General features: G+C 52.1%; 2 protein-coding genes and 2 long non-coding RNA genes across 6 annotated transcripts in view; 3 read left to right on the forward strand and 1 right to left on the reverse strand.

Moving 5' to 3' along the window:
- The window catches only part of LMF1 (lipase maturation factor 1), a 241,551-nt gene extending 240,817 nt beyond the window's left edge, over positions 1–734 (reverse strand). Inside the window, exon 1 of one of the 3 annotated variants that reach the window (XM_068907942.1) lies at positions 536–675. Coding sequence is in view for 2 of the 3 variants with exons in the window: in XM_068907939.1 (XP_068764040.1) it covers positions 536–734 (199 nt within the window). In the remaining variant the exon portion in view is untranslated. Of the gene's footprint in view, positions 1–535 lie in introns of all 3 variants that reach the window. The other 2 variants (XM_068907940.1, XM_068907939.1) reach the window with 2 other exon arrangements.
- LOC104141170 (uncharacterized) lies at positions 446–1,752 on the forward strand. The gene is made up of 3 exons (XR_011134621.1): positions 446–585; positions 1,214–1,430; positions 1,536–1,752. It is a non-coding gene; the product is annotated as an uncharacterized lncRNA (long non-coding RNA).
- A 7,408-nt stretch (positions 1,753–9,160) lies between these two features.
- SOX8 (SRY-box transcription factor 8) lies at positions 9,161–14,557 on the forward strand. The gene is made up of 3 exons (XM_068908781.1): positions 9,161–9,730; positions 11,070–11,308; positions 12,259–14,557. The coding sequence occupies exons 1-3, from the start codon at positions 9,285–9,287 to the stop codon at positions 12,993–12,995; spliced, it is 1,422 nt and encodes a 473-aa protein (XP_068764882.1). The 5' UTR covers positions 9,161–9,284; the 3' UTR covers positions 12,996–14,557.
- A 1,897-nt stretch (positions 14,558–16,454) lies between these two features.
- LOC138061124 (uncharacterized) lies at positions 16,455–17,148 on the forward strand. The gene is made up of 2 exons (XR_011134771.1): positions 16,455–16,543; positions 16,797–17,148. It is a non-coding gene; the product is annotated as an uncharacterized lncRNA (long non-coding RNA).
- Positions 17,149–25,967: the final 8,819 nt, after the last annotated feature.

Below are 25,967 nucleotides of genomic sequence, written 5' to 3' on the forward strand. Positions count from 1 at the left end.
GGCTTCGGCGTTCATCGTTTTGCATTAACGAAGCGTCAAGGCGAGGGCCTTACAGGCTCTGCCAGCAGCCGGGGGGCCTCGAGGCAGCAGCAGCTGTTCTAGCATCCCGTAAGACAAGGCGTCTCTCTTTCGCACGAGTCGCTCGCAAAAGGAGCGAAGGAAAAGCAGTAGCGGGTCCCAGCTCCCGCAGCGGGCCGAGGCCTCGGCTAAACCTCGGCCGGGCCAGCAGCCCCGGAAGGGTCAGAGGCTTCTTCCCGCTCCGCTCCGCGCCTCGCCCACCCCCGCGGGGATCGCGCAAGCCCCGATGGAGCCGCGGTTCCCCGCGCAGCGGCCGCGGCTCCCCGGCGGGTCAGGCCGCGGCTCCGGCCGCCGCGCAGCCTCGGGCCGCGCCCCCCGAGCCCCGGCTGGGCGCAGGAGGGCCGGGCGGGGACCCCCGAAGGCCGCTGTGGCCCCGCTGCTCGGGCCGGGGGGGGGGGGGGCTGCGGCTCCCTCCCTCCCGCTCCGCGGCGAGAGAAAGCGGGCGGCGGTGACTCACGGTAAAGCAGGGCTATGGCGCGCAGCAGCACGATGCGAGTGAGCCAGAAGGTACCGGCAGGCAGCGACGGGCCGGTCTCACCACTACCCGGCTCCGGCCCCACCGCCCGCCCCGGGGCTTCGGGGGAGCCGCGCCGCGCTGCCGGCCGCCGCCTCAGCGCCGCGCTGGGCGCCGCCATGTCGCAGCCCGCAGCGAGCATGCGTGAGGCCCGGCCCGGCCCGGCCCGGCCCGCCCCCCGCCGCGCCCGGGCTGGGCCCCAGGGCGGGGGGGGCAGCGAGGGCCGCGGAGCCGCCTCAGCGCCCAGCCCGGCCGGCGCCTCCTGGCCCTGATCGGCCGGGCCCGGGGCGGGGGTTGTCGGCAGCCGGGGCCAGCGGAACCGGCCGCCCGCGGGCGCGGAGCGGAGGGCGGTAGAGCCTGAGTTGGGGGGGGGGGGGGTCCGTGACAGGCGTGGACGTGATGTGCCGGAGCCGCCAAGAGGGTTTTATTGGGGGGAAGGGGGGGACAAAAACAAAAAAAGAACCGTTTTATACCAAAGCTGGCTGTAGGCATGCGTGAAAAGGATGAGCGGTTTTGTGCCCATTCTGAGAAAAGAATGGACTGTTTTGTACCAAAGCCAACTGTAGGTATTTCTGTGAAAAAAAAATGAACTTTTTCTTTTTTTTTTTTTTTTTGGTACAGATCAGTCCCCGAGAAAGGGTGCAGAAGCACCCGGGAGCCTACGGTCGAAACGGACAGCAGTTAACCCCGCAGGCGCTGTTTCGGCGCTGGGTGGAAGCGCGCAGCGACGCGGCCGAGGCCCCCCGGGACGAGGCGCCCCGGCTGCCCGCGCGCCTCTCGCCCGGTTTGGGCCCGGCCCCGAGGAACAATCCTGGGTTGACTCCCTCGCGCTTTTGAGGTTGGCTTTCCAGGGCGCTCCCGTCCTTTCCGCTTGGCGCGCGGTTGCGAAACGCTTGACTCCCATGTTGAGTTTATATCGATCCCGCTTTTCCTTTTTTTTTAGGCAAAAATGTTTCGATAAAACAGCCAGAGGCTCGGCAGATGTAATTGATGGGTTTCGGAGCTGCATTCTGTATCCTCTTTAAGTAAATGCTGTGGTGCTAAACTGTCCGATGGTCTCTGAGAAAGTATCTGTTATCAGGTGTAACATTATTCAATGCTTTTCAGACTGTAAACCAGTTCCTTATAAATGCCTCTTTTGTTTTTCCAGTTTCCCATCACTGCTGCTTGCATTGTTCTCATTAGAAAAAAAGTACATAATGGTGCATTGTATAGGGAAAGAAAAATAACCTATTTGTTGAAGGCCTCTGGTGTATTAGATTTTCTCTTTCACTCTCCCTTTGGATTAGCCACAAGGTTTGGCTAGATAAATTTAAATTGATGTAAACTAATGATTTCCTTTGTGAGGTCTTTATGAAACTTTTACAGCAAATTCCACATTAGATGTAAATGTCTGTAAAACAAACTGGATAACTGAGGAAATTACTGAGGAAAAGTGGAGGATTTAGTCAAAAGATTCCGCAAAAAAGGAATAATTGGACTTGGAAAGGGAACAGTGAACTCAATCGGTTTTCATTGCAAAAGATCACTCTGAAATCTCCAGATACGCAGGTTGGGACAGTAGCATGAATGAACACCGACCTAAACCAAACTGAACTCAGGGGACAGCTTGTGTCAAAAGCACCTTTCAGCAATATGAGCTGCAAAGTTTTAAGTATATTAAATTGTATTAAAATGTTGTTACTCTAAAGGACTGATCCAACTCTCATAAAAGGCAGTAAAAACCTTTCCTTTAGCTTTACTGGGAGATGAATCAAGCTATAAAGGAAAGCATTAAATAAAATGATAGATTAAAACATAAAGTTACCTTCTTTCTATATTCTCTGAGTGCGTGCTTGAACACAGTTTCGTGCAGATGTCATCGGTGTTTGGTTTTCTGCTCATTTATTTACCATCAGCTTTTAAATAGCATGTTCTGATTTTCGCTCACATGCCTTCTTTTCTAATGAAGGTATCGTAAAAGAAAACGACGTGGAAACCAAGTGAGTAACAAAACCAAGATACTTAAGAGTGAGGCTCTGCGTCTTAAATCTCAAAGGGAAAGTGATTCATAAATGTCAGGCTTGCAGGGCCGGCGCTAAGACATCATTGATGCCGATCTTCATTCAGCAAAATACAAGTTGCCACGTCCCCCCGCCCCCGTGCCCGACCCTATTTTGCTGTGTTCCAAACAGCTGCAAAAGTGACAGCGAAACAAGCATTTACTGTCACAGCACCCAGCAGCTGTCCCCACTAGCACCTCAACCCTGCTGTCCCTGGCACCCTAAATTACTCTGTGTTCATTCAGGTCTAGTCTCTCGCCCCTCCTGCTGCCAGGAATTGGGTTTAAATAAAATAGAGAAAGCGAATGTGTGCAGAAATGACTATTTTGTAAAGCAGCATTAACATTTGGAGGCTTCTCTAAAGAAAACATACATTCCGTTATATATAATACAGTTATACACAATCCCGCTGAACGCACTGCTGTGTCTGCTAAATGGGAGATAGGGTCTCACAAAGAATGTGGGAACATCCTTCTACTATTTAAGAATTTTCCAGCCGTAATAATTGTTGCCACTAAAATCTCTGATCCTTCCCCATGGAATTCTGATCTTTAGCTCCCGGGTTAGCAAGATTAAAACTGAAAAGGATTTGTGGAGGAAGTATTACCTTTTTTTCTCCTCCGCCTTAAATGAAGGGGTGCCGATACAGGAGAGGGGTTCCTACGCAGTAGCACGGGACACACCATTCATAATCACAATAGTCATAATTAATAGAACTGCGGTTCTCCGTTATCCTGAAAAGATGTGCTCTGCGCTGTTGCATGCAGGAGGTCAGAGCAGATATTTGCCAGTGTCTCATCTGGCCTTAAAAATGTAATACCTGCATGTCGAAGATCTCTCAAAATGCTCCTGTGTCACTGGTAACATCCTAGAATATTTGAACAGAAATAACACATTTAAATATCTTTTCCTTTCTACTGCTTTTGCTCTTTACTTACACATTTTTTCCAACCCTGGAAGGGGAGGCTGTCCCTGCCGCTTCTGTAATCCCTTCCACCTCTGGTCTGTCGGGTGCCAGCACCGCAGGGTACAACTTCAGTCTGAGGAAGCTGCAGAATAACTATGGTTTATTCTGCATTTTTGACTTTTTCAGCTGCGATATTAAACAGTTAATAATCATAAAAATATCTGTTAGTAAGGGCTTATTTTATTATATTATATTATATTTTTGCAGAAATTCCTTTCCGGGCCAAATGTAACATGTAAAGATTTTCACGAACCTCTCAGTGCCATTGACTCACACAGAAATCAAGACTTTCTAAAAATAAATGACCTTTTTCACTACTATCTCCTACAATGATCAAACCTGGAAGAGAGCTCAAGAATCCCATGCACTCCTCTCCACGTGCCTTTCGAGCGGGAGAGAGGTCAGCAGAGTCCTGCCCAGTGCAGGTGTGCAGCGTTTCTTGTACCAATGCCAGGTAAATGTTCAGGAGTTGGAAAAGAGCTGCCGGGGGACGTGTTCCTGCATCACGGTTGTCCTGCAGCTAGCTGCCAAACTATTCCTGTCCAGAAACAGGAGGGAGCTTACAGTAATTTTTCAGTCCTGCTGCACAGGTGACAGCAAAGATATTGAGAGCGCAGCTCAGCACGGGGGTGGGAGCTGTGGAAAAGCCTGGGACTAAATATCCGATGCGTTATTAAAATTTGCAAAACGATTCTGTCACCTTTAATTCCTCTAGATGGATCTTACTCCCGAGATGGCTCCGTGGATTTCAGGATCGGCTGGAGCAGCAAGGTTCATCTCGTGCGCACGGATGATAAATTTTGGACCTAAACGGATGATCTGCAAGCAGCTAAGCTATACAAATCTAGTTGTAAAATAGTGTGAGCAGGCACTGGTTGCGTGCTGGAGTCTTTACAAGCACACAGCGTGGGATCGGATCCAATGTTACAGTCACTCTGGGGAGCAAAGCTCTTTGGCTCTTCTGCTGCTATTTTAATTGAAATTAATTGAAAATCACCATGGTTCTTTTTCTTCCTGTTAGAAATCGGTAGCTTTCCCAAAAAGGATTGTACATTGTTTCACAGAAATCTCTGCACTGCCACTGAACTGCTGTATCCTCTGGGCAAAGCATTAATCCTGCAGATGTCAGAGGCTTATTTTAACACAACGCATAGGTTATGCTTATCTGATCAGGGGTTGTTTTTTTTTCTCCCTGTAAGGCTCTTTCTATTTGCTCTTTGAAATTCCCATGTAAAATCAGCTCACAGTTCAAAGGCAGCCAATTTTTGAAAAATGATAACTTTACCACTTAATCAGATTAAGCCTTTGGCAATACAGCCCACCTTTGGATTGTGCATCCGCCCAGCCAAGGAGGGAAGGCAATACTTGTGCACGCTGCAGAAAACTGGCATCAAGTACCCGGTCGTGTGCAACGTTCCTACGTGCGCTCATGCTCTTCCCTGTCTTGCACTAGAGAGGAAATGCCCCCTCCCTAGTGTTAGTGGGGCTCCGTCCCCCCGAGGCCAATGCACGCACGCATGTATTCCCACAGAACGGAAGCAGGTAGGGTAGAGAGGAACCAGGGCAGGAGGTCAGGGCGCCTCCATCTCGTGGTAATTCTGAGGGCAAAGGGAATCTCAGTGCTTCCTTCCCAAATCTCTTTTTTCTGGAAACGCCGATGTCCGGCTCTGCCCTGCAGCAGGCCAGGGAACGGGACCTTTCCATCTGCATCTCCAGGGGTCTGTGCTCTGTCTCAGAGAGAAATTCGCAGCAGGATTCACAGCACCAGTTTCCCTTCACACTTGTAGAGATCTCACTTCATGAAATGTGCTGCCACTGAGACAGGAGCATGAAAAAGAGCCCAGTTCCCTTAAAGAACTGGGCTAGAGCAGACCTATACTAAAACCTGGCCCTCCCAGATGCTGCGAGACTGATGAAATGCTGGTTGGAAGAATCACTTATATCATCTTCTGTCCTCAGGGATTCAAGATGTAAATTATGATCCCAGTGACAAGAGATAGGGAAATCTGAGATGTGGGCCTTCCTATCACTTCCTCATAGTGCACAGTCTGCTTTTGAGGGTTTCTGCTTTCTTTTGCTGTCGTTCTCCTTTGGCCTCAGGAGCCATAAATGGTCTAATGCAGATGGTGAGGGAGAACCCCTTCCTTGTGCTAAAGTCTAATGGATATGAACTAGGATGCAGCATGACCCAGAGCCCACAGGCCAACAAAATCACTGAGAAAAATAATCTCCCACTTTCTTCTCCTGCTGAACTGAAACTAGCTTACCTGTACTTGATCCTGTAGCCCCTCTTGAGTCCTTTTTCCCCTTCTGATACCTGTCTTCTCCCTAGTCAGCTGAGAGATTCATCCTACCTCACTTGGTAGCTCTTCTGCTTTGCTGTCCTAGTATCACTTCTTTGGATCAAGACAGATAAGCATTAGGGCAGACTTGGAGGACACACCATTTGGGATCACTGCAAGACCTGTCCGGCAGTCCCCATCTTTTGCCCGTTCCTATGCAAACCTGGGGAAGCACATTACCGACCCTTCCAGCACACAAAATTTGTACCTGAGATCCCGTAAGACGAACAGCACCACTTGAACCCACTCACTGTCCCAACGTAGTCTAATGCCACTTCATAGGGGAGTCAACTTCTCGTGAAAGTGGAGCCCCTGAAGTTCCCCTAGGGCTCCCATCTGTGGTGTCTTATGCCTCCTCCTCTCCCCGTGTCACCTCAGCTTCTCACAGCCGTCCACATCTCGGGCCAGCCTGCAGGGCAGGGCAACGCTGCTCCTTCCATCAGCTCGGCTGAGAACTGAAGTTCATGAGACGTGAAACGGTTCGTGCAAGATCACATAAGTGGATGCGAAGCAGGAAATGTAACCTGCTCAGTCAGGCTCCAGGCACTAACTTTTCCACGTACCCATCTCTGGAGCAAGAGGGAGCAACTCCAGCATCGTCCTCCTTCTGCTTTCATTTGAGGAGGAGGAATTCATGTGCATGGGCTAGGAAATAGTCTGTAACGGTGAGGAATTGAAGCAATTCCCTGCCCCAGGCAGAGCTGTGGAGCTGTGCAAGGCACCCACCAGGTGAGTGCAAAGAAGAACAGTATCTCAAATCCTTGATTTTCTTAGGGACTTCTGCTGCAGGAATTTGCCTTGTAGCTGAAAGCAGAGTGGAGAGCCTCTTGTTTCCCTTGCTACCTCCATGGGTTTGCCCCAAGCTTGAAGTGTCCCATAGATTCCAGTCCCAGCCTCAGCCAGGCAATGAGGCTTGAATCTTCTGAAGAAGATACTCCACAGGAGAGACCGTCTTTAAAAAGACGGACCAAAACCAGTACATTATTGCTTTGATCCAGTCATCTCTGTGATGGATGAAATATAATTTACCTGACTCACAGAAATTCAGTAAGGTTAACTTGTCAAAAAGCTATGAGATTCTAAAGAGAGAGAAATGTACGTTATTTATTTGCCAACTGAGGCAAAAAAAGTTCTGCCAAACGCCTAATAGCACTGCAAAACCACCGGTCCAAAGCGCATGGAGTCAGCAGAAACCCCTCCATAACTTTGTGCAACTTTGGATCGGGCCTGGAAGAGAAGTTCAATTATTCCCAGTTTGCAAGTCCAACACATATACTAGATCTTGAGTCTTACATGCAATATTTGCTTAAAATTATACTTTGTAAAGTAATAATAAAAAGGACTTTGCCCAAATGTAACTTGGTAACTCTGCAAGCTGCAACCTGAAATCTAAAGAAATTATTCAAACAAGGAAATGAGAACATTTTTCAATAAAACAAAATCATGCTTTGCACTTTATCGGAGTATATTCATTTGTCCATGGTACAGATACACACATTCAGGCACTTACAAATGTAATCGGTATTACACTTAAATTCAAAGCATACTTTTTATTTCAAGATGATTACACATTGCAGTAAATAAAATGCTCCAAAAAAGTTACGTTGCTGCTATTTTTTAAACACTGCAACGCTTGAAGCATTTGCACGATTCCTCTTCTTTTTCTGTAAATCTTGTACTTGACCCCGTGTTTCCAGGGGGTAGTGGGGCTGAGGCGGGGGAGCAGCAGATAAAACTGGAATTTTTAGAGTTGCTTTTTTCCAGGCACAATTAGAAGGTTGGATTCCGCGGATAATTAGAATCAAATGCTCCAAATAAAGGCTGGAAAACAGGGCTCACTTGGAGAGAGGGAATGCTCTGGAAGAAGCCGGGAGAGGGAGATTTTTCTTAAAAAGGGGGAGCGCTCGCGGCACAGCACCCGGGGCTCGCGGAAGGGCCGGCGCCGCAGCCGCGTTTTGCAGGCGGAGAAGTTTGCGGGGGAAAAACCCCAAAGCGCCGCGGGGCCACCCGACGCCGGGGCTCACCCGCTCCCTCCCCCGCCCCAGCTCTCCCCTCTGCAGCGGGGTCTCCCGCGGGCTCGGCCCCGGCACCCGCGGGGATCCGCTCCTCGGCCGCGGACACGCAGGGCCGGGGCGCCGCCGGTGCCGTCGGAGAGGAAACCGCTGCAGGGGAGAAAGAGGAGAAACGAGACGGGGAGAGGGGACGCCCGGCGGCTTTCCAGCAATTCGCCGCTTTCCTCCGTTAGTTGCAGTTTGGAGAAAGTAGGGGAAAATTACGCGCTGGGGGGCCGCGCACGGCGGAGCGGCGGGGCCGGGGCAGCGCCCGGCGGCTCCGGGAGCGGCGCAGGTCGCCCCCGCTGCGGGAGCCCCGGGCACGTCCGGCCGCCGCCGCGCCGCCCGCAGCTCGGTGCCTCCGCTACGCACCGAGCCCGGCTTCCCCCCCGCGGAGCCCTGCGCGCCCCGCGGGAAGGGAGTTTAGGAAAAAACGCAGCTGTAGCCAGGGCAGGGCCCGCCCGAGCATCCCCGCCGGCCCCGGCCGCGGGCCCGGTACCGCTCCGCACCTCCTCGCCGGGGCGGGCCCGAGCAGCGGGGCTGGGAAAGGGGCTTAGCCCCGGTGCGCACCGCGGAGGGGAGGCCCCTCTGCACGACCGGGAAGGGGGTAACACACATCCCGCTACCGGGGGATCCCTACCCGCCCCCCGCTCCTCTGCAGCCGTCCCGCGGCGGGGACCGCAGGGGAGCACCGCGCACCCCGAGAGCGCAGCCCGACCCGCCTCGCCCTGCTCTGCCGGCGGCCCCTTGCGCGGCCGCGTCCCGGCGCCCGCGGGCGGCAGCAGCCCCTGTCCCGCGGCGGGTCCCGGCGGCTGCGGCGGCAGCGCGGCGGGGCGGGGCGAGCGGGCGGCCACGCCCCGTATGGAAATGAGCACCGCCCGCTCCGCCAATGGGCAGCGGCGCCGGGGGCGGGGCCGCTCGCCCTCGCCTTAAAGTCACTTGTTGCCGGGGGCCGCGTTTCGCACTGGACGTAGAGCGCGGCGGCGGGCCGGGCCGGGCGGCGGGCGCGGGGCGCGGAGCGGCGCGGAGCCCGGGCGGCGGGCGCGGCGGTGCGCTGGGACTGCGAGGAGAGTGTTTTTCCGGCTGATTTCCACGCGTCTGTGGGATTTTTTTTTTTGATTTTTTTTTTTAAATCCCTCTTTTTTGGGCGCTCGCCGAGGGCTGTGCGGCTCTGCGGGCAGCACCGCTCCGCGCTGCTCCGCCGCCTTCTCGCCCTCGGGCTTTTCCTGCCCTTGCCCCCATCTCACCCCTTTCCCCCTCCCCCCAAATCCCCCCTTTCTCCCGCCACCAATGCTCAACATGACCGAGGAGCACGACAAAGCGCTGGAGCCCCCGTGCAGCCCCGCGGGCACCACCAGCTCCATGTCCCACGTGGACTCGGACTCGGACTCGCCGCTGTCCCCCGCCGGCTCCGAGGGCCTGGGCTGCGCCCCCGCGCCGCCCTCGCAGCGCCCGCCCGGCGCCGCCCCGCTGGGCGCCAAGGTGGACGCGGCCGAGGTGGACGAGCGCTTCCCCGCCTGCATCCGCGACGCCGTCTCGCAGGTGCTGAAGGGCTACGACTGGAGCCTGGTGCCCATGCCCGTGCGGGGCAACGGATCGCTCAAGGCCAAGCCCCACGTCAAGAGGCCCATGAACGCCTTCATGGTGTGGGCGCAGGCCGCCCGCAGGAAGCTGGCCGACCAGTACCCGCATCTGCACAACGCCGAGCTCAGCAAGACCCTGGGCAAGCTGTGGCGGTGAGTCCCGCGCCGCGCAACCCCCGCGGGGCACCGCTCCGTGCCGCGCACCGCCGCCGGGGTTTGCGCGCTGCGCGGCCGGGCCGCCCGGCTCGGGGAGGGGGCGACGAGCCGGGGCCGGTCCCGGTCCCGCAGGGACCCCGGGGCGAGCACGGGGGGCTCTGAGCCGCGGCGCGTATCTGGATTCTTCCTCCCGCCACCGCTTTTTTCTTTTTGCATCTCTTTATTTTTTGCATCCGTCTCTTTTTTTCCTGCCCGCGGGGGATTCTTGAGCCGTTTCAGACTGAAGTGCAAAAATCCCCCGGAGTGCGGTCGGCACCCTGCAAAAGGACTGGCCGGTCCCTGCTCCAGAAAAGCCCCCGTGCAGGCGCCCGCCGCGGGCTCGGCGGCGCGGTGGGGTCCGGTCCCGGCGCTGCGGCACGCACGGATTTTCCCCGCTCCATCCTTGGAGATGCGCAGCCCTGGACCCTCTCCTCTCCCGACCAGGGTTCCCCACATCCCTGCTGCAGGGAAACTGCTTTTTTTAAAATTGCTTATTTTACAGCGTGGTTTTTTTTTTTTCCCCGAAAATATTTTCCTGGCTTACTTGCTTGCTGCTTAACAAGCTTTGCAACCAAACAAGCCGATTTTTAGCAATTATTTTAATCTGCTTTGTAATTTCCCTTCTTATCTGCATGCTTACATGATCCGTGCTACCCACTGGTGCAAACTCTGGTACCGGGCAGCAGCAGAGCGTGCTCTGCTTCGTGGGGCTCGTGACGAGCCACACTTTGCTGCGTGTCGCGGTCGGCCGCGGCTGGCTCTGCGTGGACTCGTGTGTCCGCTGCCCGCTCAGCCAGCGGTGTGCCTGCTGTGCTTCGAGCCTCTCTGGCACTCAGCAAAGAGGTCTGGATGGGAGAGAGTTTTAAAAGAAATAATCGCATCACTGTGGCCTCTGTGGTTTCCTTGTAAGCAGCAAACAAGGCTGGAAATGGGCAACGCTGTTTGTCATGGCGAGGGGGTGGCATTTCTGGGACGAACATGGGAATAATGTTTAGTAAAGGGATTATAAAGGGGTATTTAAAATGGGGTGAGGGGATTTTGTTTTGCCCTGTTGTCAGTGTCTGTAGTGAAAGTTTTTTCGTGTCTCTAGTATTTTAATACTTTTTTTGCAACATGGTTTAGCTGGTTTTTTGTCATAGCAAATTTGTTGTGCAACTAGCTTTCTGGTTGCCCAAGTCAGTGCACAGAAAGTGGGGATTTAAGTCTGAAAATAGATTGAGAGCTTCTAAGGAAAAGACATTAACTTTGGATTTTTTCCTCCCTCCCCCCCCCCCCAAAAAAAAAAATCCTAAACCAGTTTACTAAGCGAAAATGAGAAACGTCCCTTTGTGGAAGAAGCTGAGCGACTCAGGGTCCAGCACAAAAAGGATCACCCGGATTATAAATACCAGCCACGGAGGAGGAAAAGCGTGAAAGCTGGGCAGAGTGATTCTGACTCGGGAGCTGAGCTGAGCCACCACGCGGGCACCCAGATCTACAAGGCAGACAGCAGCCTGGGAGGCATGGCAGATTCCCACCACCACAGCGATCACACAGGTAAAGGGGCGTGCGGGCAAAAAAGCTGCTGGCTCCCCGAGGCGTTGGTTTGTGGAATGAGCCTGCCGGCAGGCACGAACTCACCGCCCCCCCACCCCCGCGCATGCATGGAAATCTGGGGTTGGGACCTTCCAAAAGCGGGAGTCCTTGCCCGGGGAGCTGTGTGGGGTTTTTTTGCACCGGGCTGTGAATGTGGCCATGGTTTTAGTTAGTAAATGCTTCAAGTCAACAGTGCGATAGGAAATCCCCCGCCAGTGCAAAGGGATTCTGGTTTACCAGCTGGCCTGGGAGCAGGGAGAACTAATTGAGCGAGAATAAGGGTTAATAATCCCTTGGCGATGTGCGAGATGCCTGGGGGAGCAGGCCCCGGAGGTGAGACCATGAGTTTCACCCTGGAGCTTCCCGATTCCCCGGCAGAGCTTTGAATTGGCAAACTGTGAGTGTTGACAGATTCCAAGAGGATTGCTAACGTCCGGTAACTTCAGACATGCCTGTGCTCTTACCGAGCCTGTCTGCAGGATCCCAGCCCCTTCCCTTGCCTCGCCGCACCGCGAGGAGGGCCTTTGCGAGCCCTGTGAAATCAGGGCTCGCTTTGCGCTGGGTCCCTCCTAATCCCACCCAACTCTGCTTTCCCGTCAAGAGCCAGCTTGGGTGGCCAGGGTTTCCTGCAGTGCCCTGCTGGCGAGCAACCCCGGACAGACCAGTGCGTGGTCTCCAGCTCCTCCCCATCCCTCTTGCAGGCAGTTTACCCCAGGCGAGGCCTCGGCGCCTGGCCGTCACTGCGGGGACATCGGCCAGCTCCGGCATGGGGCAGTAGATTTAAATCCCCCCCTTCCCCTCTTGCAATAATGGGGGGAAAAATGTGCACGCGCTTTCCGGCTCCTAGAGAGAGCCGGGCGGTGGGCTGGCGCAGACGCTCTTGTGAAAGCCTCGCTCTCCTTCGTCCCCAGGCCAGACCCATGGGCCGCCCACGCCGCCCACCACCCCCAAGACGGACCTCCACCACGGCAGCAAGCAGGAGCTGAAGCACGAGGGCCGCCGCCTCGTGGAGAGCGGCCGCCAGAACATCGACTTCAGCAACGTGGACATCTCGGAGCTGAGCAGCGAGGTCATCAACAACATGGAGACCTTTGACGTGCACGAGTTCGACCAGTACCTGCCGCTCAACGGCCACGCTGCCATGCCGGCCGACCACGGGCCCACCGCTGCCGCCGGCTCCTATGGCACCTCCTACTCGCACTCGGCGACGGGCAGCAGCGGGGCCGCCCAGGTGTGGACTCACAAGAGCTCGGCCTCAGCCTCGCCGTCATCCGCCGATTCAGGCCAGCAGCGGCCGCACATCAAGACGGAGCAGCTCAGCCCCAGCCACTACAGCGACCAGTCCCACGGCTCCCCCGCGCACTCCGACTACGGCTCCTACAGCGCCCAAGCCTGCGCCACCACTGCCAGCACCGCCACGGCCGCCACCTCCTTCTCCAGCTCCCAGTGCGACTACACGGACCTCCAGAGCTCCAACTACTACAACCCTTACCCCGGCTACGCTTCCAGCATCTACCAGTATCCATATTTCCACTCGTCGCGGCGTCCCTACGCGACGCCCATCCTGAACGGCTTGTCCATCCCGCCGGCCCACAGCCCCACTGCTAACTGGGACCAGCCGGTCTACACGACCCTGACGAGGCCTTAAAGGATGCGTTGGGTTCCCCGAGGTCTTCCCCAAAATATGCACTAATGAAGGAATGAAGAAGAGAAAGGTGGAGTGCTGTGTTCGTTTCCGAAGTGCCTCCTGAGCCACTGGGAACTCTGCTCGCTGCGACTGGATGTCCCCTTGCTTCGAGATTCTCCAAAAGGACAGAGCTCTATTTTTCTTTAATTAATAAAATTAAAAAAAAATAAATAAAAGGACCAGTAATTCCTTTTGAATAAATGAAGGACAAAACCATTCAACTCCTCTGTGAGGACTGAACTGAACTTGTTTGTCTCGAAAGTTGACAAGTGCAAAAATGGAGGGGGGAAGAAAAAAGACGTACAAGACTTTAAGGGTCTGTTGCAATGTGAGGAACGGACCAACCTTGAGGGCAAGAACTCACTAGGACCAACTCGTAGGAGAGATGGAAATCCAGCTATTCTGTGTAACAATCTTGTGGGAACAAACGAGTCTGTTGGGACCAACCAATTAAATGTCTGAAGTGTTTGTTTTTTTAGTCAAGAGTTCTTCTAAGCAAGGTTTGGCTGTAATTAACATTTTGTTTTGTTTTTGGAAGCTTAAAGTGTTTTTTAATCTGTTAAATATGTATTTATGTTCTGTATTATTTTGTCTTTTAATTAATGAAGTAATTCTGTGCAAAAAGTAGAATTTTAAAAGATTTTTTAAAGATGGGGTGGGGAGGGAGCATAAAATAGTGGAGATGATACAATAAAATGGTGTTATGAGTCTATAGATTTTCTTTGGTTTTGGGGTTTTTTGTTTTGAACCGCTGCAGCAGTCGTGTTCGAGAGAGGGGCTGAAAGAAACTCAGCATCACACAGAGCTAGTCACAGACACGGAAATAAAACAGGCATGTAAAATAACGAGGGGGGGATGCAATGTTAAGGGCTTGCTGCAAAAGCTACTAATTAAATTTGGAGGCTAAAATGATTGCAAAAAGGAGCAGGCAATGAGATTTTTCTGGCTACCTGCTTTCAGATGTTAAAATTGGGCTTAAGGCGTTGCAGAGTGTTTGTACACTTCCAGAACCAGGACTACTTTATAGAAAGATGTAATTTAATGAGAAATTATCAACTTCTGCTTTAATTTTGGCTTCTAGGGACCAGATATCATCCATCAAGCTGTGAAACTAAAATCTTCTCCACTAAAAAAAAATTTTAGGTACTTAGTTTTAGACTAATATTTCATTGATATATTTCTACTTCTTCCATTGTATGCTGAGCATATAATAACCATCTATTTTATGGTAACTTGTGCCTTTAAAAACTTTGTAAATCTAAAAACACATTTCAGAGGTTATCATCTTTTTACCTTTTCTATGTTTCCTACTCTTTTTCTAAAAATATTTTTTGCATATTTCCTTTTGGGGACGTGGGGGTGGGGGAAAATACAGAAAACTCATTTTTATGCAATCTATTTTTCTGTATAAAGTTTGAAAGACTTTGGCTGTTACTTATCTGTTCTCTTCACTAGCTTCTGACTAAGCAATGCTAACTTTTGTACAGATCAATTTGATAAAATTAAAAATTGCTTTTTATCAACTATGTGTTACGTTTTCTTTCTGTTTGAGCTGATTTCTGTGCTGCAAAGAAACTTGGAGAACACAAAGATTGAGTTGGACTATTCAAAATTAAATTCATTGAGAGTTTCTATGTTCTCCTAATTTTTTTTAAGCTTGCTAACCCCTGTACTTAAACTGTCTTACTACAAGATTTTTTTTTCCTTTTTTCTTAACTTCCTTGAGGAGTGTATTTCCATGCAAATAATCCCAAGGATTTCATTGAGATTGCTCACATGAGTAAGGGTTTGCAAGGTCAAACTGCATGGTTTTAAACCAAGTTCATTTTGTTCTGTACAGCACGTAGGAATTTTACAGTAACAGATTCTGTTTTCTGGTTGGCGAGCTCTTGTAAATACCTCTTAATTACGATAGCAACCAAATTATATGTTGCATGTAGTGGTTTTTTTAAATACGGTCATTAAAATAGTTACATTTGTGACTTTTTTTGGTTAGCTAAACTAAGTAGCAGTTTGCTTTCACCAGTTCGGACAAACTGGTGCGAGGCTGTCAGGCTGGGGCCTAACTGGGAGGAGAAGGCTTGGGCTTGGGAAACTCGCAGTCGCCCCCGCCTGAGAAACACGCTCCCGCCTCAGATGCGGTGCGGCGCTGTGGAAAACATTTTAACAGGGGGAAAATAAATGTGATGACAATTAATGAAGCTCAAGAACATTAACAGAGTCTGAACAACAGAGTCCCAAAGCAAGCTTGCCGCCCGCAGTATCTGCCAAGACCTATCTTGCCAGAGTGTCTGTAACTGGACACCATTTTCTCCGTGCTCATTTACAAAACTGCTGGCAAAATGACTTTATTACACTAAAAGCCAAAGCTGCAGAAGAACTTTCAGAGGCGACTTTCTTTTCTCCTTTCTCCTCCCTCCAATTACAATGCGAGTTTCAAGTCTTATCCCAGCTCATGCGAGAAAAATAGCTGCAGTTTGGCTTTGCCCGTTCTGCATGCTGATGTGGGGCTTCCTCGTCGGAGAGGGGGGGAAAAAAGAGCGCGCGCGAGAGCGAGGTGGGGCTGTAAGTGCTTATTTTTACTCTCCTCTTGAAGTTTAACGGCCAAAGTTATAGCAACCTCACCGACATCTGGACCCATCTCCCAACCGGAGCTGAAATCTGTGCACATGATGGTGGTGTGAATCACCCTAAATATTGATGTTGAAAATTGCACCGGAAGTTCTCCTGCTGGGACTGCGGCTCCCCGGCCGGCTGGACCGGAGCCACGCGTGGCCAGGTGCCCTGGTGGCACTCGGCGAGCTGGGGCCTCTGCGCCCAGCAGGATTGGTCCCGGTGCTGAAGCTGTCAACCGCCTCTCTAGGTACTTTTTGGTGAGAACAAATGCGGGAGCGTGACCCAAATCCTCCTGCTCAGCTTGCAGGGTTAGCGACACGGTCGAGGCCCTGTGGGTAAAGACACGTGTGGGAAAGGGCTCAGGCTCTTCCCTCCCTCCTTTTTCTCATTCGGCCAGCGTATTTTCCCAGCTGTGCCTTCCTCGCGCTGAGTTTTCCAGGGTTTGCCCCGAGAGCGGCTGTGAAAGGGGGGCTCGGTGCAGCCGGGCCACGGGCTGCGCTGCGGCGGGCCCGGGAATCGCCTCGGGGCGCTGCTGCCAGGTACCACGGACTGCTGAGACGGAGAGGTTTAATTTAAGCCAGGAGGGTGTATTTCCCCGGGTCTGATGCGCTCGTTGCAGAAGTGAAGTGGAAGGGGGCTCTGCGACGTTTAACTCACGTGCGCAGAAATGCAACGTTATATATCTGCGCGGTTCAGCAGGCAAAAGCAGTAACGTCAGGCCGGCAGGACGCGTTGTAACGCCCCGGAGCGGCTCTCACCCGGCCAGCTAGCGCTGAAGGGCGACCTTCCAGTCTTTTTCTTTTTCAGCCCACAGAGGAGGCGACGCTCGCTGCAGATCGTCGAGTGAAGTTCAAGGACGTCAGAAAACGGATGTTCAGGATGCTGATAGGCAGGTAAAACTCATCGCCCTCAATAAGCCCCTGGCTCAGACTTTAGAGCGTGCTGGAGATTTCTAAGAGGTGCATTCCCCACACCTAGACTTACACTTAAACGTGCCAGATTTCCCATTTCATTTTCCTAGGAGAAAACCACTGATCTGTTTTACAGTTTGGATGTAGAGAAAAGCATTTTGATTTGAAATTAATGCTGTTTGTAGGACTGTTTCTTTTTTTCATGCATTATTCCTTGCTTCCATTTTGTGTTTAGATGCAGCCTTGGAGAAAGAGAAGTGATTTTCCATGAGCCGAGCGTCCCCGTAGCGTGAATGGCAGCATTGTGCGCCTCGAGCTGGGGTCCGGCGGCTCTTACGCTGGCGTGACTCCGGGATGGCGCTGCAGAAGTCCGTGAGATCAGGTGAAACCAAGACCCGATTGTGACCCTCGGCTGTCAACAACAACAACAACAAAAAAGGCTCCTGAAGCTAATTACAGGAATACACAAGCGAAGAAAGTTCCTCTTTTTTATTTTTGGTGCAGGGAATAATGAATGTTGCTATTTATCTGAGCTGCTCAGATTGTTCTGTTTAGCAAGAAAGAGGAAATTAATTTTATAGACCATATCCACATTCCTTCCGTATGGGGGAAAAAAGTCCCTGCCCGTCCTCTTTATTATAATTTTTCCTGGAGTGATATCAGCTTTCATTACACTTTTTTTTTTTTTACAGTCAGGTATTAGGTTTATGGCAAAGAGACTCCTCAGTGAAGTTTCTGCGACAGCGTTCGGGTTTAGTGACCTTCCGCGCGGGTATATCCGGGTCTCTGCCTACGGCTCTGGCTCGGCGCGGAGGCGAGGGGTTTCCAGCGGGGATCGCCTGCGGCCGATCCCTCCCCGCGCCGGGGAGCTCTGGCAGGGCAACGGCGGGAGTGAGGCCTCGTGGAAAATTGTTTTCTCCTCGTCCGCCTTGTTGCAGCAGGTGCGTGGGTTTGCATCCTCTCTGCCGCGCAGGCGACGGCTGGTTCTTTGTGACCAGATATATTTCACACTTCTGCGTTAACCGTTTTTTCCTCTCTGGCTGCTCTCAAGCACCAAACAGGGAGGAAAGCTCAGCTTTTTCCTGAACGAGAGGACATTGCTAATACATCAACTGGAGGGCAGCAAAAGCCATTTTCGGGCGAACGGGCAGATATTGCAGGCGGGGATGCTGGGCAGGGCAGAGCTCGTCTGCCTGCAAAAGCCGCCCGGGCAGGGGAGCCGCAGGTGCACCCGGCTCTTGGCCAAGGCGTTAAGGAGGCCCCAATATTGCCCCGTTCTTCGCCTTCAAAAACAGGAGATTGGGTGCCAATGATTTAGGGCTCTCTTATTTTTTCTCTGAAAATTCATAAATGCTCATTTACCAGCATATGGGCCACAAACTGCCTTTCGTCGCGGGGAAGTAGGAGCAGCAAGTCCTGCCTGGGCCGCGAGCGGCGCACAGAGGCACCGTGGACCTACCAGCAACAACCTGCTGGAGCTAACCCGGGTCCCGCTCGTCCCCGAGACACTGCGGATGCTCTGCAAACTGCTTTTTGGGGGGTTCCTCACACGGCACCCAAACGAACACGGGGCCTGTGTTGGGCAAAGCAGCTCCCGCTCTCGGGGCTGGGCAGACCCGGCAGACGCGGCACAACCCAGGCGGCACGGTGCCTCCAAGTCCGCTTGGCGCTTGTTACATGCAGGAGTAAATAAAAGATGGCACCAAGTGGCGAAGGATCCGGCCTGGGGAGGGGAAGCGGCTTCCCAAATGAGTCAGCAGGAGCTGAAAATAGACCCCGGCAGCCCAAACCACAGTGCCCGTGGAAAAAAAAACGGTACTTATTACAAATCGCTTCTTTCTCCTGCCATCCTGCAATGCCGTCACGTGCCAGAGCAGCGGAGGCTGCAAGGCAATCCCTCCCAGCGCGACCGGATTTGGGAACGGCTCCTTCAACCCGAACGGGGCTTTCCAGGAATGACACCGCTTAGCCCGTTGCGTGGCGCCGGCTGCCTTCAGCCGGCCCAGGTGGGGCTTGGGGCTGGAGCGGGGCCGCGGGGCTCGTGCCGCGGAGGCCGCGAGCTTCGCGCCGCCTTTGCGGCCGAGGGCGAGCGCGGACTTCCTTGGCAGGGCTGCGGCTCCAGCTCGGGCTGCTTTTGTGGTTTAGGTGGAAAGTGAGTTTATTTTCTTTTTCGGACCGTGCTAAAGGAGGAAGGAAGCGGGAGACAATACCTTTCGGGGCAAGCAGGCGGTCCGCACTGACGAGCCAAGCGCGGTTCCCGCGCCCCAGAGCCGGGCGTCCCCCGGGGCTCCGCGCTGCCGGCGAGCCTGCGGCCGCGTGCCGGGGCCGGCTCGGGCATCAGCCGTGCACCGGCTGCCGCCGGCTTAGCCCCAGCCTTGGTTTCACCTCGGTTTAGTGTAAAAAAGCCAGTCGGGCACACTTATTCGGGTTTCAAGCGGGCGCCTTTCAGTTTCTCTTAAACCAATTAGGAATGCAAAACGAGCCCCTCCTAAACCCGAAAGAGGAGTGTGTGTGGGGGGGTCCTAAACCCGAAAGAGGAGTGTGTGTGGGGGGGTCCCTCCCGGGGGGGTCCGTCCCCTCCCCTGCCCTCCCCTCCGGCCGCCCGCCCCGGGGCCGAGGGCGCTTGGGCGAAGCGCCGGGAAGGGGCGCGGGGCCGGTGCGGGCAGCGCCGAGCCCCGGCCGCGCCGCCGCTTCCCGGCTTTGTTTGCGGCTGCGTGTGCAAGCAATATTGTGACTGTCAGCGACGCGATATTAAAACATTTACCCAAAATACCTCTGCCTGCCTTTCTCCTCCCCTCCCTCTTCCCCCTCCTCCTTTTTTTTTTTTTTTTTTTCCCCCGGTCTAAATTCACGGTGTAGCGGCGGAGGTCTCCCCCCAGGAAAGGGTTAAGCGTTTTGAAAGGTCTTGTTTGAGGTAGAGTGAATTTTAACCACCACACACATAACGAATGCGAAACAGCCTGAATTGCTGGTGAGGAGCCAAGAGCACAAGAGAGGAGCTGCTGAATTTTAATGATTCATTATTGCATGGAAGGCCTTTGTCTTCCTTTATCCGGTGCACAATAAAAGAATTAATTGGACAGAAAATGGCAGGGCAAAGAACTGACAAGTCATTAAGGGGCTCTGAATGGCTGATTAGGTGCACATTGGGGGTGGAATTTCAACTGCACTGTTTCAGCAAGGGCTCCAGAATAATAATGGCATGGCACAGTTTATATTTTGTATGCAGTACCAGAAAGGCCTTTATGTCGGCATTGTGGTGCTATTTATTATGCTGTCTATTTAGCCATTGTTGGCATTGTGTTTGCAATAAGAATGCGCAAACAAAGTTGGGATTTTTTTTTTTTTAACTTTGCAAAAGCAAAATAATTGGGAATCGGAATCTCGCTACGCGGAGAGTTTTATTAATTTTTTTTCCCCCGTGTCCAGAAATGGCAGTAAATATTTAGACTCGAGAGAAGCAGCTTCATCTATAGAAAGAAAAAGAACTAATAAACTTCTTTCACTTGCCCGCCGCCCAAAGAGCTGCCGCTCGGAGGAAGCCTTGTGCAGCTGGTTGAGCCCCTGTAGGCGACGGGGCGCTGACCACTTCCACACCCTGACGCTGGGAGGATGCGGCTTAAGGAAAGGCAGCCAACTGGAATTATTGGTAGCTAGGAAGTTCATTGAACATCTCATGCACGGATCCTTTGAGTGGGCTTCTGCCAAAGTTTTGTTGTTGTTGTCAATGTTAAGCAGTTGCCTGTGCGTTATAATAAAAACCACACACACGGAGGGGAAAGGACAAAAATTACCAAGCGTGCTGGGTAGGTGTGATTCTGATGAGGAATGCGCTGCCTTTTTTATTTTTTCATAAAGAGGATCACAAATAAGAATGGCAGTTTGCTGTCAGGTCTGTAAGCAGCCGATTGAAGGTTCCAGGGACAAGAAGAAACTTTAAAGAAGATGAGGCATTTTTCCCGACAAGTAACTCATCACAGCACGACGAAAATAGAAAGCTGTCACCTTTACGTAACCTCGAGATTTTTTTTGCAAGATCAAGATTACATTTTTAACTTTGCTCAAACGCTCAGAGGGATGAGTTCATTTTCGACGACGTTTTTCCTGTCCTCCGGATCCAGCCTAACCTCGGCGCTGTTTTGCTAACCAAATGCGCACATTGCCTCCCTCCTAAGAAGAGACAGCGAGAGCCTCAGCCGGATGCGATAATACCATCACTCTTTACTCCCGCGCAGCACTTATCATCCAAGGATGGATGCACAGATCCTAGGGGCATAGGTAAATCCCCCTATTCCCAAGAAACAGAAGAGGGAAAGCTGCTGAGCGCCAGCGAACTGAGTCCAGCCAGCACCGAAGCCTCGGCAAAACCTCCGGCCGCTGCTGCGGGAGCGAGGTCGGGCTGCAAAGGGCTCATCCGAGGCGAGCTCGCACCGACAGTTTGGGTTTCTCCCCCTCTGCCGTCTCTGGCCCTCGGTTTTGCTGCTCGAAGGGGCCGGGGGCAGCAGGCGCCGGCGGCGGTGCATCCCCTCACCTGCACCCCGGCCCCGGCCCTTTCTCACTCTTTTTCTTTTTTGGGCTAATAACGGGTTAACTCTCTCTATACATATTTGAAAACGTGAGAGGGGATTTGGGTGTCAGAGAGATGGATGAGCTGCAATCTGAAACTTTTTAGGTAGGAATAAGTGAAAAGGAAAATGGGGTTGTTACAAAAAATGCCGTTCTCAGTAGAATACAGCCCTTCTGCAGTAATATTTTAAGAGGCAGTTAGTAGCACTCTTCGTTCAGGAAAGTAAAGGCATGCGCGTCAAACAAAATCAAATAATAAAAAAAAGGAGGTGGGAAGGTAGCTAGTTCCACTGGAAATTGTAATGTTCCTCCTGAGACTTCAGCTTTTTAACACTGTGAAAGGAGAAAAAAAATATACTGCCATTTGCGCTCCTCGGTTCACGCTGCAGCTAATAAGGAGGCAAATGGAAAAGCTGTTACAACCCGCGAGACGTGATTCAGCGGGGATGCACGGGTGCTGCGCACGCGGGCCGCCGCGCCGGTGACACCACGGGTGGCCGGGCCACCCGCGCCACGTGCAGGGTTGCTTGTCTGCGAGAGCTTCCCCCGGCGCCAGATGGAGAGGTGGGTAAAGCTGGACCCAAACTGCCGAATTTCAGGCGAGAATCCAGATCTTCTCAACATTTGGGAGAAATCAGGCCTGCAAAGGAGGAGCTTGGAGCGGCGTCTGATCAGAGCAAAGGCAGGTGAGGATTTTGGAGCCAGATTTCGACCATCCCTTAAGATCTGTGCGTTCAAGCCCTGGACCAGCTGGCAGAAATCCACATCTACTTCTGGCATACAGAGAAGTTAAAAACATATCTAAAATGCTTAATATAATTCCCAGATGGGAGCAAGTTTATTTTTTTAAATGAAAATAACTTAACAAAACATCCGAGTGGTAGATGTTTGTGCGCTATTTTTGGAACGCGCACAGAAGATCCTCTGAACACCCTCCTCCAGAAAAAAAAATACTTAAGCGTCCTAAACTACTCAGAAATTCAGATCTGCTTGGGAGAAGCAGGGAACATAGAAACATGTGCGCTGGATGAGAGCAAAGGTCTGTCTAGAGCAGTTCCTTGTAGCGCCACATACAAGTATGCCGTACGGAAACAACAACAAACCCCCCCAAATCAGAGAAGCAAAGAGGGCAAGTATAAAATAGCCCTTCCCCGGTCTCTGCCAGCCTCTAGCAATCAGCACTCGCTCCAAGGCACTTGCGTTTTCCGATCGCTGTGCCTAGAAGTTGCATGTTTTCCATGAATTTATCTAACTCTCCTTTGAACCCATTTCTGCCCCTGCCTGCAGCTGGGAGATCTGTAGCTGCTGAGCAGGGGGGGAAAAAAAAAGGTCTGTCTTTTTATCTAAGTTTGGCTTGCTGTGTGACTGCTTCATTGGGTCCTGCCCTGTAGTGTCGTGAGGCACACCAGGTGATGGTGAGGCCAGCCAGTCCCCGTTCGCCTTCCTCACACCGCTCCTGATTACGTGTGCTTGACTGACTACACCAAAAGACCTTAGTCTGTGGTAGAAAGTGTCTGCTAAAAACATTTAACATATTTCAGCTGCAAACCGAAAATATTCTGTTTTGGTAGATTTTTGTCTCTGTCTCTGACTCCATGTTGGAGCCCAATATGCTCTTGGTGCTAACGATGGTGACATTTGTGTCATCCTAGTGTAAAAAGTGGCCTTTACAATCCGTTTAGAAGTCAAGGTTTCCTGGTTTCGGAGCAGTAAATCCTGCCTTTTGAGCTGTGCCTCCAGGTGATAAATTTCTCCCCAAAGCGAGTGATGCCTCCTCATCTGGTGTGCGTTCGGGCTGACCCAGCTGCTGCAGGAGCTGCCAGCGCTTGGGACTGGGGCGGCAGGAAGAGCCCTCCCCTCTCCCTCCTCTTCCTCCCTGCCTTACCCCCGTGATACAGATTTGGAGCCTGCAATGGCTCGGACGGCATCTTTTGGATTCTCCCTTTTGCCTCCTTGCGGGGGTTTGCTTTTACTACTACTATGGGCCTGTTCCAAAATCCAGTCAACTCAAGGGAAGCCTTTCACTGGCTTTTGGATCAGACCTACGCTCTTGGTTTAGTTTTTGCTATGACAAATTATCCATTATTTGCTGGTTCTCGTTTAACCATTAAACAGAAGCTGCGGATTTGGAGCTCCCAGGTCCCTTGCAGTCGAGGCCAAGGCTCCCGTGGCCATCAGGAGGCCCCGGATTTTGCTCTGGCTTCTGCCATAGCAGCAAGTTCATGAACGGTGAAAAACCGATCTGCGCTGTTATGTCACAGGTCCAATCTGCTGCATTTGGAGCCAAAGAGTCACAATATTCAGACACACTGAGATGGACTTCAGCCAAAATTTCCGCAGCCCAGCTACAACCAAGAGCTTAATACACCTCTGCGTGCAACATCTGCTCTACCTTCCTGCGAATGGTGCTCACTGTGCCTCTAATCGCTTCAAACATCACTGCTAAATAGAGGAATTAGGAAGGATTTGAGGCATCTGTTCCCTTGTGAGCTCAGCTTCGGTGCTGTCGGGGTATTTTATTAGCATGAAAAACTGACGCTTTCACCTTGGTTTAAACCCTTTCATATTCTTGAAGAGCACAGAAAATAAAGCTATTGCTTGTCTCATTATTCTCGTGGCAGTTTTTCTTGCTTGGAGCACGTCCCATGCAGCGCGCTGCAGGTGAGCAAGCACCGGACACCTCCGGGCAGCGGCCGAGTGCAGTGCAGGCACGGGCATGTACTTTAAGATGCAGAAAAAATTTTCGCTCCTCTAACGCTGATGAGTTTTGCCGCGAACCTCACTGGAGCCTGCATCACCTTTGGAAACGGACTGTGCCTCTACCATAATAAGCCCACGAAAAGTTACTCTTCCTATAGGTGTACCATGCCATGAGAGATGTTTGAGATAAGGCCAGCGAGACCCGAGCGAGGGAGTCTCTCACCTGGGACCTGGGGCAAAACCTTCACCCCGAACTGCTGTGACACTGGCTGAGGGTGACCGGTTGTAACACATTTTCTCACGCTAAAAATGTGTCCTGACTGAAGTACCAATTTGCTCTATGAATTGGACGTTTGACTTTTTTGTATAGGAATAAGCTTTCACCTACAGTGATTTCGGAAGTAACTAAGCTCTGCAATAAAAATCTTCACCATCAGGGCACCTGTCCCTCCCATTGGAAATGTAATTCAGGACCGTTTCTGTAGGTGTAAAGCTCCATAGTGGCAGTTAATGCATGCATACTTCTGGGTTCCCTCATTACCATTTCAGTTGGCTCGTTTACATAATAACACAGAACAGAGGATCATTTGCATAAAATTAAAAAAAAAATCAAATAACTGAATGTTGCTTTTATTTTGAAAGGCGCAGAGAATGAGCCTCTGAAGTTATTTATATCTCCGAAAGTACCAAGGAGGCTAATCAGCAGGGAACCGTGCTTTCTGCACAAAATGGGACTTGACCACTTCAATTTATTCATGAAATATTAGCTCACTTAGTGGAAGAGTTTTTTAAGCAGCTGGGCTGGAGCTGACGGGAAATCCCCTCCCAGCTGCAGCGGGATCAGCACGCCTCGGAGCCAGACAAAAGTAAATTCACGCAGCGCCGGGCCCTCGCCGCACCTGAAGCGACTGGGCAATGAGGGACCCGCGCCTGGGTTACGGCTGGCGTAGCACAAATATGCTACTCTTTACCGGCATTTCCTAATGGTCGTTTACCTAATCTTGGCTTTTTATCCCCCCTCCAGCACTGCAATACTCGAGCACCTTCATCTGCAACCGACAGCCGGAGCAAAGCTCCTCGCGGGCTTCCCTGCCGCCTCCCCACTTCTGCTGCCATTCCCGTTCGCCACGGTCCGACGTTGCCTGCACCCAGGGCCGGCTTCGTTACCGCTCTAACGGCAGGGCAATTCTGTTTTGCAGCGAGCGGCGTCGCCACCGGCAGAATATAGCCCTCACGTTTGATAGTGCGTGCTGACTGACACGGCGGGTGGGAGATGGGAGACTGACTAAGCAGTATAACGTGTACTAATTTGGTATTCAAAGAGCGTGCAAAACGGCCACATTTACACGAGACAGGTTTCTTACGAGGAATCTTAGACCAAATCCTATTTTCATTTCTAAGGCTCCAAACACGCAGCGTCTTTCCTAACGCCAGGAAAGTTGCTTTCGATGTACACATGTGTAAGAGAGAGCCGAATGCAGCCGGAGAATCGTTGGTCTCCTAGTCCTTTAACACCTGGAGCCTATGAAGCACAGATCGCTGTTGTGGCCACTCATGGTGAAACCATCACTGAATTTAAATGCCTGTAATAAGGCAGCTCCTCAATTTTTAACAGGGGTGGAAAGCCTTCTGTAGGTTACTGGGGTGAGCAAAGGCTGAACTTTCCATGCTCATGTTGTGCAGATGGCCTCAAGGCTGGAAACATGACCCTGAACTTCCTCCTCTATACGTTCTTTGGAGAGCAGCTCTGGGCTGTGGGAACGCTGGGGCAGGAAGACAATGGGACAATATTTGCGCTGTGGCTACTCAATTCCACAGCGTGATGCTCTGAAACAAAGTCCGAACGCGAGCATATGAGCAACTGCGCTCCACCCCCCTGGTACGCCAGAATGAATATGCATTGTTGGGCATGGGTGTGGTGGGTTTCAGCACACTGGGTCTGGCAGACTTGGATTGCTGCCCAAAATGTTCACACGGCCTTAATAATTTTGTTCCCCTTTTCTCATACTTCTCCATGCCCTCACTATGGCTGTGATGTCTCTTCTGCGCTGAAGGGAGTACAACGTTACCCTGGAAGCACCCACAGAGCTTGACACGCTGCTTCCGCCAGTTGGATCTGGAGCTGAACCTTTGTTCATAA

The sequence above is a fragment of the Struthio camelus genome, chromosome 15, assembly GCF_040807025.1.
Source record: "Struthio camelus isolate bStrCam1 chromosome 15, bStrCam1.hap1, whole genome shotgun sequence".
NCBI classification, from domain to species: domain Eukaryota; kingdom Metazoa; phylum Chordata; class Aves; order Struthioniformes; family Struthionidae; genus Struthio; species Struthio camelus.